The following is an 11,610-nucleotide window of genomic DNA, read 5'->3' on the forward strand; positions in this document are numbered from 1 at the left end:
GTCAGCGTCATCCAAATACCAGAATGATGCCACAAAAGCACAGAGCAAACTCCAGCCTCCAGGCATAGGGTTGCCAATGGCGGGAGTAGCAGCTTCACAGTGCATCTTCTGCCAGATCGCCACCAAATCCACCTCTACCACTTTCCTCCACGCTGTCTGCTCTCTCTCTCTCTCCATTTTATTTTTCCCTTTTACTTGTTTTTGACTGCTGAGAAAGTCAACCTGCCAAATGGGTTTGTCCTAATTTTCATTTTCTCAGTAACCAAACGCTGTGTTTCATACTTTCTCTTGATCTTGGGGCTGTAATGATTGGTCTCTGGGTTGTCTTGCAGGATGACAAGGTCGTTGCTTTTCAAGACATCAGACCCGCTGCTGCAGGGTACTGAATGACTCCCCCCAATCCCATTCATCAGTGTCACCATTTTCAATTTAAAATAACAATCTTGATTCTTGTAGGCATTACTTGGTTATTCCTGTGGATCACATCCCAACTGTGGAGGATCTTCAAAGAACACCTCAAGACTACTCTTTGGGTAATCTAAATGTTGCTCAAGCTTAATTGATTCATGGTTCAACCAATGTGGGACTTTTTTCTTTGTTTTTTCATCAATATATGTCTTAATCTTTCACCCCATTGTTTTTCATTGTTGTTCAGTATGTCACATGTTAGAAGTGGGGAAAACTCTATTACAACGAGATGCACCTCAATGCCATCAGTACAGGTACTGCCCTGTTCTCGAAAGCTTTTATCTTTGTATTATTTTCTGATATACAATATTGCACAATTAGATTGATTTTTGGGTGTGCAATTGTGCACAGTTAGATTGATTTTCAGAAGCTGTTCTCTTAGGTTGTTTCCTCTAGCGTTGCCTCTGCTGGAAATTATGTAAATTTGTATTACAACTTGATTCAGTTATTATGCTACTATTCTTGAATTCTTGTGGCACCGATTGCACCAACATTTGCTTCATAGCCAGCCCCTCCTTGTTTCTTTAAGCCATTTGAATGCTTATTATGTACCATGGAAACGATGGATGTGAAATTGTGTCTTGGTGGTGAACACTGGATTGTTGACTGTCAAACAATAAAAAACACTAGATTAGTTTCAATATTTATATTCTGTCTTTGTCCTACTAACATGTCACCCATATTGCTTAATGCAAAGATGGGCTGGTTTAGAATGTGAATGTTCACAATTTCTCTAATTTGGGCTATACATTGACCAATTTGTCCTTTACATCTTCTTTGGAAGATTTCTTTCTGTAATGATTTGAAGAGACCTAGGAAGTAGAAGATCAATACATGAGTTATTCGGCAGATTTTGATTCCTATATCCACTTATACTTGTGAACCTAAAATGATTACACACAAAAAATTGAATAAATGAACTTGAATTAGAGTAGGGCATGCATGCAGTATTCATCTGAAAAACAATTAGGTCAAAATAATCATTACTTGGTTTTACTTACTTTGAACTAAGGTTCTGCAGATGAATTTGGTTATGAAAGAGTTTTGAGTGTGATGTTATTATGTCCTTTTGACAGATTTGGCTTTCATCCGCCTCCATTTAATTCTGTTTACCATTTGCACCTTCATTGTTTGGCACTACCCTACATACCCAGGTAAGCTATTTTGGGGTTTACGATATGCCTGAGGTTTCTCTTACCTCCTACTTGTTCATTGAAGTGACATTCCTAATTACACTTGAACAGATGGAAATATATAAAATATACGTCTGTGGGATTTCTTGAAGCTGAAAAGTTGCTGGAGAAGATAAAGCCTCTCTCACCAATTACTTCAGAAGTGATTAGCGTTATAAATTAGTAGTGAAACATGTTACATTGGCTTTCCATAATTAGTGGGTAAACTATGTAAAACAGAAAAAAGCATATACCATGTTAATCGTTATGGTGAATCATATATCTTGGTTTGCTTACCCTTAGAATATGTATTGCTTCAAATTCTAATACAAGTATAAATATTTTTATTCTCCATTGATGCTTCTGTTTCAGTTTTGTAGTGCTTTATATTAAATTACTGTAAGTTTAAGTGTAAGTGATGCACATGAGAAATGCTAAGATTCTGAGAAAGGGCCATTGGTGGCTGGAGTATAAGCCTAGTTGGTAGTTTCTCTTCTCTGAAGAAGTGTCCAAGAATTATCTCCTTACCAGCATGGGTTTCTTCCTCTCTTTTTTTTGGGGGAAATTTAAAAAATCTAACCAAAATTTATTCCATTTAAGACTTTTAACCATTTTTTTAGAAATTTATAAATTTTAACCTCGGATAGTACTGAAACTCCCATCATGAAGAGCTCGAACCCCTTTGTTCGATGAGAATTCAAGTATTTTTTTATGAGAGTTCGAGCACTACTTTTAGATTAGATATTAAAATTCAATAATAAAAAAAAAAGTTAAAAATCTTTAATGAAAAAAGAAGAAGTTAGTTTTCAAAATTTCTCAATATTTTTTCTATTAGAGTTAATATGATTTTAAATGATCATATGTTTGTGTTAAAAGTGAATATACATATATATACAACAAAAACACAATGTATTTATAAAAGTACCATAATTTTATGCAATAGGATTGAAACTTGATACTGACCAACAGTTTCTTTCGTCGGATTGAAATTGTCGAATATTTTCAGGGGCTGAGGGCTCGGTGCTCGTGGCTCAATTCACCAAAAAGTGAACTAAGTTATCACCGATTTGAGCACTAGATCGGTTTACCATGCTATTTTCCACTTTAAAGAACCCTTATTTTTATAGTATGAAGTTTAACCAATTTAAAAAATAACTGGCTTAAATCATAAGCAAAATAACCCCAAAATGTATGGAGAGAGGGAACATGACTTTGTAGTCTTTGTGGGAACTTGGAAGAAGTAACCGCAAAATCAGTTTCCAGCAAAGCAAAGTCAGCGTCATCCAAATACCAGAATGATGCCACAAAAGCACAGAGCAAACTCCAGCCTCCAGGCATAGGGTTGCCAATGGCGGGAGTAGCAGTTTCACAGTGCATCTTCTGCCAGATCGCCACCAAATCCACCTCTACCACTCTCCTCCACGCTGTCTGCTCTCTCTCTCTCTCTCTCTCTCTCTCTCTCTCTCTCTCTCTCTCTCTCTCTCCGTTTTATTTTTCCCTTTTACTTGGTTTTGGCTGCTGAGAAAGTCAAGCTGCCAAATGGGTTTGTCCCAATTTTCATTTTCTCAGTAACCAAACGCTGTGTTTCATACTTTCTCTTGATCTTGGGGCTGTAATTGGTCTCTGGGTTGTCTTGCAGGATGACAAGGTCGTTGCTTTTCAAGACATCAGACCCGCTGCTGCAAGGTATTGAATGACTCCCCCCAATCCCATTCATCAGTGCCACCATTTTCAATTTAAAATAACAATCTTGATTCTTGTAGGCATTACTTGGTTCTTCCTGTGGATCACATCCCAACTGTGAAGGATCTTCAAAGAACGCCTCAAGACTACTCTTTGGGTAATCTAAATGTTGCTCAAGCTTAAATGATTCATGGTTCAACCAATGTGGGACTTTTTTCTTTGTTTTTTCATCAATATATGTCTTAATCTTTCACCCCATTGTTTTTCATTGTTGTTCAGTATGTCACATGTTAGAAGTGGGGAAAACTCTATTACAACGAGATGCACCTCAATGCCATCAGTACAGGTATTGCCCTGTTCTCGAAAGCTTTTATCTTTGTATTATTTTCTGATATGCAATTATGCACAATTAGATTGATTTTTGGTTGTGCAATTGTGCACAGTTAGATTGATTTTCAGAAGCTGTTTTCTCTTAGGTTGTTTCCTCTATCGTTGCCTCTGCTGGAAATTATGTAAATTTGTATTACAACTTGATTCAGTTATTATGCTACTATTCTTGAATTCTTGTGGCACCAATTGCACCAACATTTGCTTCATAGCCCGCCCCTCTTGTTTCTTTAAGCCATTTGAATGCTTATTATGTACCATGGAAACGATGGATGTGAAATTGTGCCTTGGTGGTGAACACTGGATTGTTGACTGTCAAGCAATAAAAAACACTAGATTAGTTTCAATATTTATATTCTGTCTTTGTCCTACTAACATGTCACCCATATTGCTTAATGCAAAGATGGGCTGGTTAAGAATGTGAATGTTCATAATTTCTGTAATTTGGGCTATACATTGACCAATTTGTCCTTTACATCTTCTTTGGAAGATTTCTTTCTGTAATGATTTGAAGAGACCTAGGAAGTAGAAGATCAATACATGAGTTATTCAGCAGATTTTGATTCCTATATATCCACTTATACTTGTGAACCTAAAATGATTACACACAAAAAATTGAATAAATAAACTTGAATTAGAGTAGGCATGCATGCAGTATTCATCTGAAAAACAATTAGGTCAAAATAATCATTACTTGGTTTTTACTTGCTTTGAACTAAGGTTCTGCAGATGAATTTGGGTATGAAAGAGTTTTGAGTGTGATGTTATTATGTCCTTTTGACAGATTTGGCTTTCATCAGCCTCCATTTAATTCTGTTAACCATTTGCACCTTCATTGTTTGGCACTACCCTACATACCCAGGTATGCTATTTTGGGGTTTACGATATGCCTGAGGTTTCTCTTACCTCCAACTTGTTCATTGAAGTGACATACCTAATTACACTTGAACAGATGGAAATATATAAAATATATGTCTGTGGGATCATTTGGATTTCTTGAAGCTGAAAAGTTGCTGGAGAAGATAAAGCCTCTCTCACCAATTACTTCAAAAGTGTGATTTGCGTTATAAATTAGTAGTGAAACATGATACATTGGCTTTCCCTAGTTAGTGGGTAAACTATGTAAAACAGAAAAAAGCATATGCCATGTTAATCGTTATGGTGAATCATATATCTTGGTTTGCTTACCCTTAGAATATGTGTTGCTTCAAATTCTAATACAAGTATAAATAGTTTTATTCTCCATTGATGCTTCTGTTTCAGTTTTGTGGTGCTTTATATTAAATTACTGTAAGTGTAAGTGATGCACATGAGAAATGCTAAGATTCTGAGAAAGGGCCAGTGGTGGCTGGAGTATAAGCCTAGTTGGTAGTCTCTCTTCTCTAAAGAAGTGTCCAAGAATTCTCTCCTTACCAACATGGGTTTCTTCCTGAAAGAGTTATTCAAGACAATTTTATCATGGTCCATGAAATCTTGCATTCATATAGAACAATAGAGGAGAGATTGGTTACATATATATGGATTTTCAAAAAGCATATCATAATTGAATGGTCTTTCTTAAAACCCGACTTTTTAATTATAGGTTTTTCCTAATTAGTGGGTCATAAGTTTGTGCAGTGCATTGCCACTCCATTTCAAATCCTTATAAATAGCAGAGCACTAGCAAATTTAAACTTGAGCTTGTAGAATGAGGCAAGTTGATCTTTTAACACCTTATCTTCTTATTTCTTTGTATGGATCTATAAATAATCTTTGGGCCAGAAGCATGAATCAAGCCCATATTTGGAAATGCTCCTCTTTCAAAATAGCTCCAAGAGGTCTATATATTCTATTTTTATGCTTAGATGATGATTGTTTCACTTTTATTAAATCTCAAAAGAATACAGGAACAACTTACAAATATATTCTGCATTGCTTTTTATTTTTATTTTTATGTACAGAGAGTTTTTAATTTTATCTGTGTATTGTGCAATATTTTTTAATGGCATTGAAAAAGAATTGAAGGACCTAACAAAAGAATTTTTGTCTTCATGATATCCAATAGAGCTCTAATAACTCAGTGATCCATAGCAACTTTGTAACTATTGGATGGTGATTGTACAGTAGTTTACCCCCAAAACCCAAATTTCTTGTTGGATGGAGCATGAGCTATCAACTATTCGGATTCATGGGCCAAAAGAGAAGAGTGGGAAACCATGTAATTTGAATGTCTGGCCAGGCTCATCTCATGACAATCACAAGGGGCAATTGCCACCTTTGAAGGCAAGTGCAAAACATGGACACTTTAATCTTCTATTAAAAGGGTTGAATCCGATAATACATGGGCAATTATTCACAGGATTCATAGGATGGCCAGAGTGACTTACTGTTCTTTATAGATTGTCTTGTTGGGATTTGACATTTCTGAGCTCGGTTGAGGATGTGATGCAACAGAGAAAGTCCGAGACTATATACAGCTCAGGGTTGCATGCATTTTGGCTTTTGCATCATCAATCATGCATTTATGTGATGTAGTTGTAGCCTATCCCCTCCTATGCAGAGAGAGCCTTCAGACCCATGACCTCAATCTGTCTCACATGCATCTTGTGTAAATTACAATCCCATCTGAAATTAAAAGGATAATGATCTTGTTTCTTGCACTGAAAGGCAGAAAAATATGAAAACAATCTATATGAATTAAGATTTATATAGTTGAAGGGGCTTTTGGGAATCGTTGAAAGCTTGTTGTCCTTGTGGTTCTTCATCTTCTTCAATGACGAGCCACTCGGAAATACCAGTGAGTGGGTTGACTCGGAGCTGGAAGGCGCGCTGAGTCGACTGGGAGCTCATGGCTGGGGTGGAACAGGGTTTAAGGAGAAAGGATAGTTTGGGAAATTGGGTTTTGGAGATTAGAGAGAGCATTAGAACTCGGAGGCATGGTGAGTGAGTGTGAGTGATAGTGAAACTCTGAAAGTGGGGATTTCACTTCAATGTTTTGCTGACAAGATGAAACATTTTAACTCATCAGGTAGTCTACCATCTTTTTATCGGAAAATTTTGAAAATTAATTTTTTTGTTTTTATTAAATATTTTTAATTTAGAAATCTAAATCTTAAATAGTGTTTGAGCTTCCATAGAGAAGTGTTCGAACTTTGCCGAATACTACTCAAAGAAAATTAGAGCATTTCTCTCACTCGGTGCTGAGTATTACTCAAAAGTTAGATTTTTAAATTCTAAAAAAAAATTAAACGACTTAATGGAACATATTATGGCTATTTTTTCAAATTTTTCATTTTTATCTTTTTAATGGCAGGACCTTCATATAGATGTGATTTATCCAAATTTTTTTTTTTTTGGGGAAATTTAAAAAAGAGATAATTAGACTTAAGTCTTATAAAAAAACAGTTTTTAGATAGAGATCGGGTGCGTTTTAAAATTTATAAAAAAATTCTTTTAATTCATAATAAAGTTCTTTTAATTTATATTAAAATTCTTTTAATTTATAATAAAGTTATTTCACAATTTGAAGGGTATTATTTTGATATTTTTCTGCTTGTGATGCACTTTGAAATTAAGGCTGCAACACCTGTTTCTACATGTATATATAGGAGGGAAATATTTCCCCTCCTAGGGTGTAGAGTAAGATTTGTAGAGACTGCATGTTAGGTTTTAAAACCTAACATAAATTCGTCAAAGAAGAAAAATAAAAAGACTTAATTAAAAATTTTAAATCACTACCGGTTTTAGTTTAAGAAAAACTTATAAAATAGACTGAACTCTAAGTTTCCGTTTAAAAAATCTAACCAAAATTTATTCCATTTAAGACTTTTAACCATTTTTTTAGAAATTTATAAATTTAAACCTCGGATAGTACTGAAACTCCCATCATGAAGAGCTTGAACCCCCTTAAGTAGTGTTCGAGTACTTTTTTATGGGAGCTCGAGCACTACTTATGGATTAGATTTTTAAATTCAATAATAATAAAAAAAAAAGGTAAAAATCTTTAATGAAAACAAAAAAAGTTAGTTTTCAAAATTTCTCAATATTTTTTCTATTAGAGTTAATATGATTTTAAATGATCATATGTTTGTGTTAAAAGTGAATATACATATATATACAACAAAAACACAATGTATTTATAAAAGTACCATAATTTTATGCAATAGGATTGAAACTTGATACTGACCAACAGTTTCTTTCGTCGGATTGAAATTGTCGAATATTTTCAGGGGCTGAGGGCTCGGTGCTCGTGGCTCAATTCACCAAAAAGTGAACTAAGTTATCACCGATTTGAGCACTAGATCGGTTTACCATGCTATTTTCCACTTTAAAGAACCCTTATTTTTATAGTATGAAGTTTAACCAATTTAAAAAATAACTGGCTTAAATCATAAGCAAAATAACCCCAAAATGTATGGAGAGAGGGAACATGACTTTGTAGTCTTTGTGGGAACTTGGAAGAAGTAACCGCAAAATCAGTTTCCAGCAAAGCAAAGTCAGCGTCATCCAAATACCAGAATGATGCCACAAAAGCACAGAGCAAACTCCAGCCTCCAGGCATAGGGTTGCCAATGGCGGGAGTAGCAGTTTCACAGTGCATCTTCTGCCAGATCGCCACCAAATCCACCTCTACCACTCTCCTCCACGCTGTCTGCTCTCTCTCTCTCTCTCTCTCTCTCTCTCTCTCTCTCTCTCTCTCTCTCTCTCCGTTTTATTTTTCCCTTTTACTTGGTTTTGGCTGCTGAGAAAGTCAAGCTGCCAAATGGGTTTGTCCCAATTTTCATTTTCTCAGTAACCAAACGCTGTGTTTCATACTTTCTCTTGATCTTGGGGCTGTAATTGGTCTCTGGGTTGTCTTGCAGGATGACAAGGTCGTTGCTTTTCAAGACATCAGACCCGCTGCTGCAAGGTATTGAATGACTCCCCCCAATCCCATTCATCAGTGCCACCATTTTCAATTTAAAATAACAATCTTGATTCTTGTAGGCATTACTTGGTTCTTCCTGTGGATCACATCCCAACTGTGAAGGATCTTCAAAGAACGCCTCAAGACTACTCTTTGGGTAATCTAAATGTTGCTCAAGCTTAAATGATTCATGGTTCAACCAATGTGGGACTTTTTTCTTTGTTTTTTCATCAATATATGTCTTAATCTTTCACCCCATTGTTTTTCATTGTTGTTCAGTATGTCACATGTTAGAAGTGGGGAAAACTCTATTACAACGAGATGCACCTCAATGCCATCAGTACAGGTATTGCCCTGTTCTCGAAAGCTTTTATCTTTGTATTATTTTCTGATATGCAATTATGCACAATTAGATTGATTTTTGGTTGTGCAATTGTGCACAGTTAGATTGATTTTCAGAAGCTGTTTTCTCTTAGGTTGTTTCCTCTATCGTTGCCTCTGCTGGAAATTATGTAAATTTGTATTACAACTTGATTCAGTTATTATGCTACTATTCTTGAATTCTTGTGGCACCAATTGCACCAACATTTGCTTCATAGCCCGCCCCTCTTGTTTCTTTAAGCCATTTGAATGCTTATTATGTACCATGGAAACGATGGATGTGAAATTGTGCCTTGGTGGTGAACACTGGATTGTTGACTGTCAAGCAATAAAAAACACTAGATTAGTTTCAATATTTATATTCTGTCTTTGTCCTACTAACATGTCACCCATATTGCTTAATGCAAAGATGGGCTGGTTAAGAATGTGAATGTTCATAATTTCTGTAATTTGGGCTATACATTGACCAATTTGTCCTTTACATCTTCTTTGGAAGATTTCTTTCTGTAATGATTTGAAGAGACCTAGGAAGTAGAAGATCAATACATGAGTTATTCAGCAGATTTTGATTCCTATATATCCACTTATACTTGTGAACCTAAAATGATTACACACAAAAAATTGAATAAATAAACTTGAATTAGAGTAGGCATGCATGCAGTATTCATCTGAAAAACAATTAGGTCAAAATAATCATTACTTGGTTTTTACTTGCTTTGAACTAAGGTTCTGCAGATGAATTTGGGTATGAAAGAGTTTTGAGTGTGATGTTATTATGTCCTTTTGACAGATTTGGCTTTCATCAGCCTCCATTTAATTCTGTTAACCATTTGCACCTTCATTGTTTGGCACTACCCTACATACCCAGGTATGCTATTTTGGGGTTTACGATATGCCTGAGGTTTCTCTTACCTCCAACTTGTTCATTGAAGTGACATACCTAATTACACTTGAACAGATGGAAATATATAAAATATATGTCTGTGGGATCATTTGGATTTCTTGAAGCTGAAAAGTTGCTGGAGAAGATAAAGCCTCTCTCACCAATTACTTCAAAAGTGTGATTTGCGTTATAAATTAGTAGTGAAACATGATACATTGGCTTTCCCTAGTTAGTGGGTAAACTATGTAAAACAGAAAAAAGCATATGCCATGTTAATCGTTATGGTGAATCATATATCTTGGTTTGCTTACCCTTAGAATATGTGTTGCTTCAAATTCTAATACAAGTATAAATAGTTTTATTCTCCATTGATGCTTCTGTTTCAGTTTTGTGGTGCTTTATATTAAATTACTGTAAGTGTAAGTGATGCACATGAGAAATGCTAAGATTCTGAGAAAGGGCCAGTGGTGGCTGGAGTATAAGCCTAGTTGGTAGTCTCTCTTCTCTAAAGAAGTGTCCAAGAATTCTCTCCTTACCAACATGGGTTTCTTCCTGAAAGAGTTATTCAAGACAATTTTATCATGGTCCATGAAATCTTGCATTCATATAGAACAATAGAGGAGAGATTGGTTACATATATATGGATTTTCAAAAAGCATATCATAATTGAATGGTCTTTCTTAAAACCCGACTTTTTAATTATAGGTTTTTCCTAATTAGTGGGTCATAAGTTTGTGCAGTGCATTGCCACTCCATTTCAAATCCTTATAAATAGCAGAGCACTAGCAAATTTAAACTTGAGCTTGTAGAATGAGGCAAGTTGATCTTTTAACACCTTATCTTCTTATTTCTTTGTATGGATCTATAAATAATCTTTGGGCCAGAAGCATGAATCAAGCCCATATTTGGAAATGCTCCTCTTTCAAAATAGCTCCAAGAGGTCTATATATTCTATTTTTATGCTTAGATGATGATTGTTTCACTTTTATTAAATCTCAAAAGAATACAGGAACAACTTACAAATATATTCTGCATTGCTTTTTATTTTTATTTTTATGTACAGAGAGTTTTTAATTTTATCTGTGTATTGTGCAATATTTTTTAATGGCATTGAAAAAGAATTGAAGGACCTAACAAAAGAATTTTTGTCTTCATGATATCCAATAGAGCTCTAATAACTCAGTGATCCATAGCAACTTTGTAACTATTGGATGGTGATTGTACAGTAGTTTACCCCCAAAACCCAAATTTCTTGTTGGATGGAGCATGAGCTATCAACTATTCGGATTCATGGGCCAAAAGAGAAGAGTGGGAAACCATGTAATTTGAATGTCTGGCCAGGCTCATCTCATGACAATCACAAGGGGCAATTGCCACCTTTGAAGGCAAGTGCAAAACATGGACACTTTAATCTTCTATTAAAAGGGTTGAATCCGATAATACATGGGCAATTATTCACAGGATTCATAGGATGGCCAGAGTGACTTACTGTTCTTTATAGATTGTCTTGTTGGGATTTGACATTTCTGAGCTCGGTTGAGGATGTGATGCAACAGAGAAAGTCCGAGACTATATACAGCTCAGGGTTGCATGCATTTTGGCTTTTGCATCATCAATCATGCATTTATGTGATGTAGTTGTAGCCTATCCCCTCCTATGCAGAGAGAGCCTTCAGACCCATGACCTCAATCTGTCTCACATGCATCTTGTGTAAATTACAATCCCATCTGAAATTAAAAGGATAATGATCT

The 11,610-nt window shown here is 35.4% G+C and overlaps 3 protein-coding genes across 3 annotated transcripts; all 3 read left to right on the forward strand.

Moving 5' to 3' along the window:
- Positions 1-1,988, forward strand: LOC147273788 (bifunctional adenosine 5'-phosphosulfate phosphorylase/adenylylsulfatase HINT4-like). The gene is made up of 6 exons (XM_086227993.1): positions 1-154; positions 333-379; positions 457-533; positions 656-722; positions 1,545-1,622; positions 1,713-1,988. Exons 1-6 carry the CDS (start codon positions 77-79, stop codon positions 1,822-1,824), a joined length of 459 nt encoding a protein of 152 aa, XP_086084119.1. The 5' UTR covers positions 1-76; the 3' UTR covers positions 1,825-1,988.
- A 733-nt stretch (positions 1,989-2,721) lies between these two features.
- Positions 2,722-4,955, forward strand: LOC147273789 (bifunctional adenosine 5'-phosphosulfate phosphorylase/adenylylsulfatase HINT4-like). The gene is made up of 6 exons (XM_086227705.1): positions 2,722-3,066; positions 3,280-3,326; positions 3,404-3,480; positions 3,603-3,669; positions 4,495-4,572; positions 4,663-4,955. Exons 1-6 carry the CDS (start codon positions 2,989-2,991, stop codon positions 4,766-4,768), a joined length of 453 nt encoding a protein of 150 aa, XP_086083831.1. The 5' UTR covers positions 2,722-2,988; the 3' UTR covers positions 4,769-4,955.
- A 3,029-nt stretch (positions 4,956-7,984) lies between these two features.
- Positions 7,985-10,227, forward strand: LOC147273790 (bifunctional adenosine 5'-phosphosulfate phosphorylase/adenylylsulfatase HINT4-like). Its single transcript, XM_086227699.1, has 6 exons — positions 7,985-8,338; positions 8,552-8,598; positions 8,676-8,752; positions 8,875-8,941; positions 9,767-9,844; positions 9,935-10,227. The coding sequence occupies exons 1-6, from the start codon at positions 8,261-8,263 to the stop codon at positions 10,038-10,040; spliced, it is 453 nt and encodes a 150-aa protein (XP_086083825.1). The 5' UTR covers positions 7,985-8,260; the 3' UTR covers positions 10,041-10,227.
- The last annotated feature ends 1,383 nt before the right edge of the window (positions 10,228-11,610 follow it).

This window comes from Dryas octopetala, chromosome 9 (assembly GCF_963921425.1).
Source record: "Dryas octopetala chromosome 9, drDryOcto1.1, whole genome shotgun sequence".
Lineage (NCBI taxonomy): Eukaryota > Viridiplantae > Streptophyta > Magnoliopsida > Rosales > Rosaceae > Dryas > Dryas octopetala.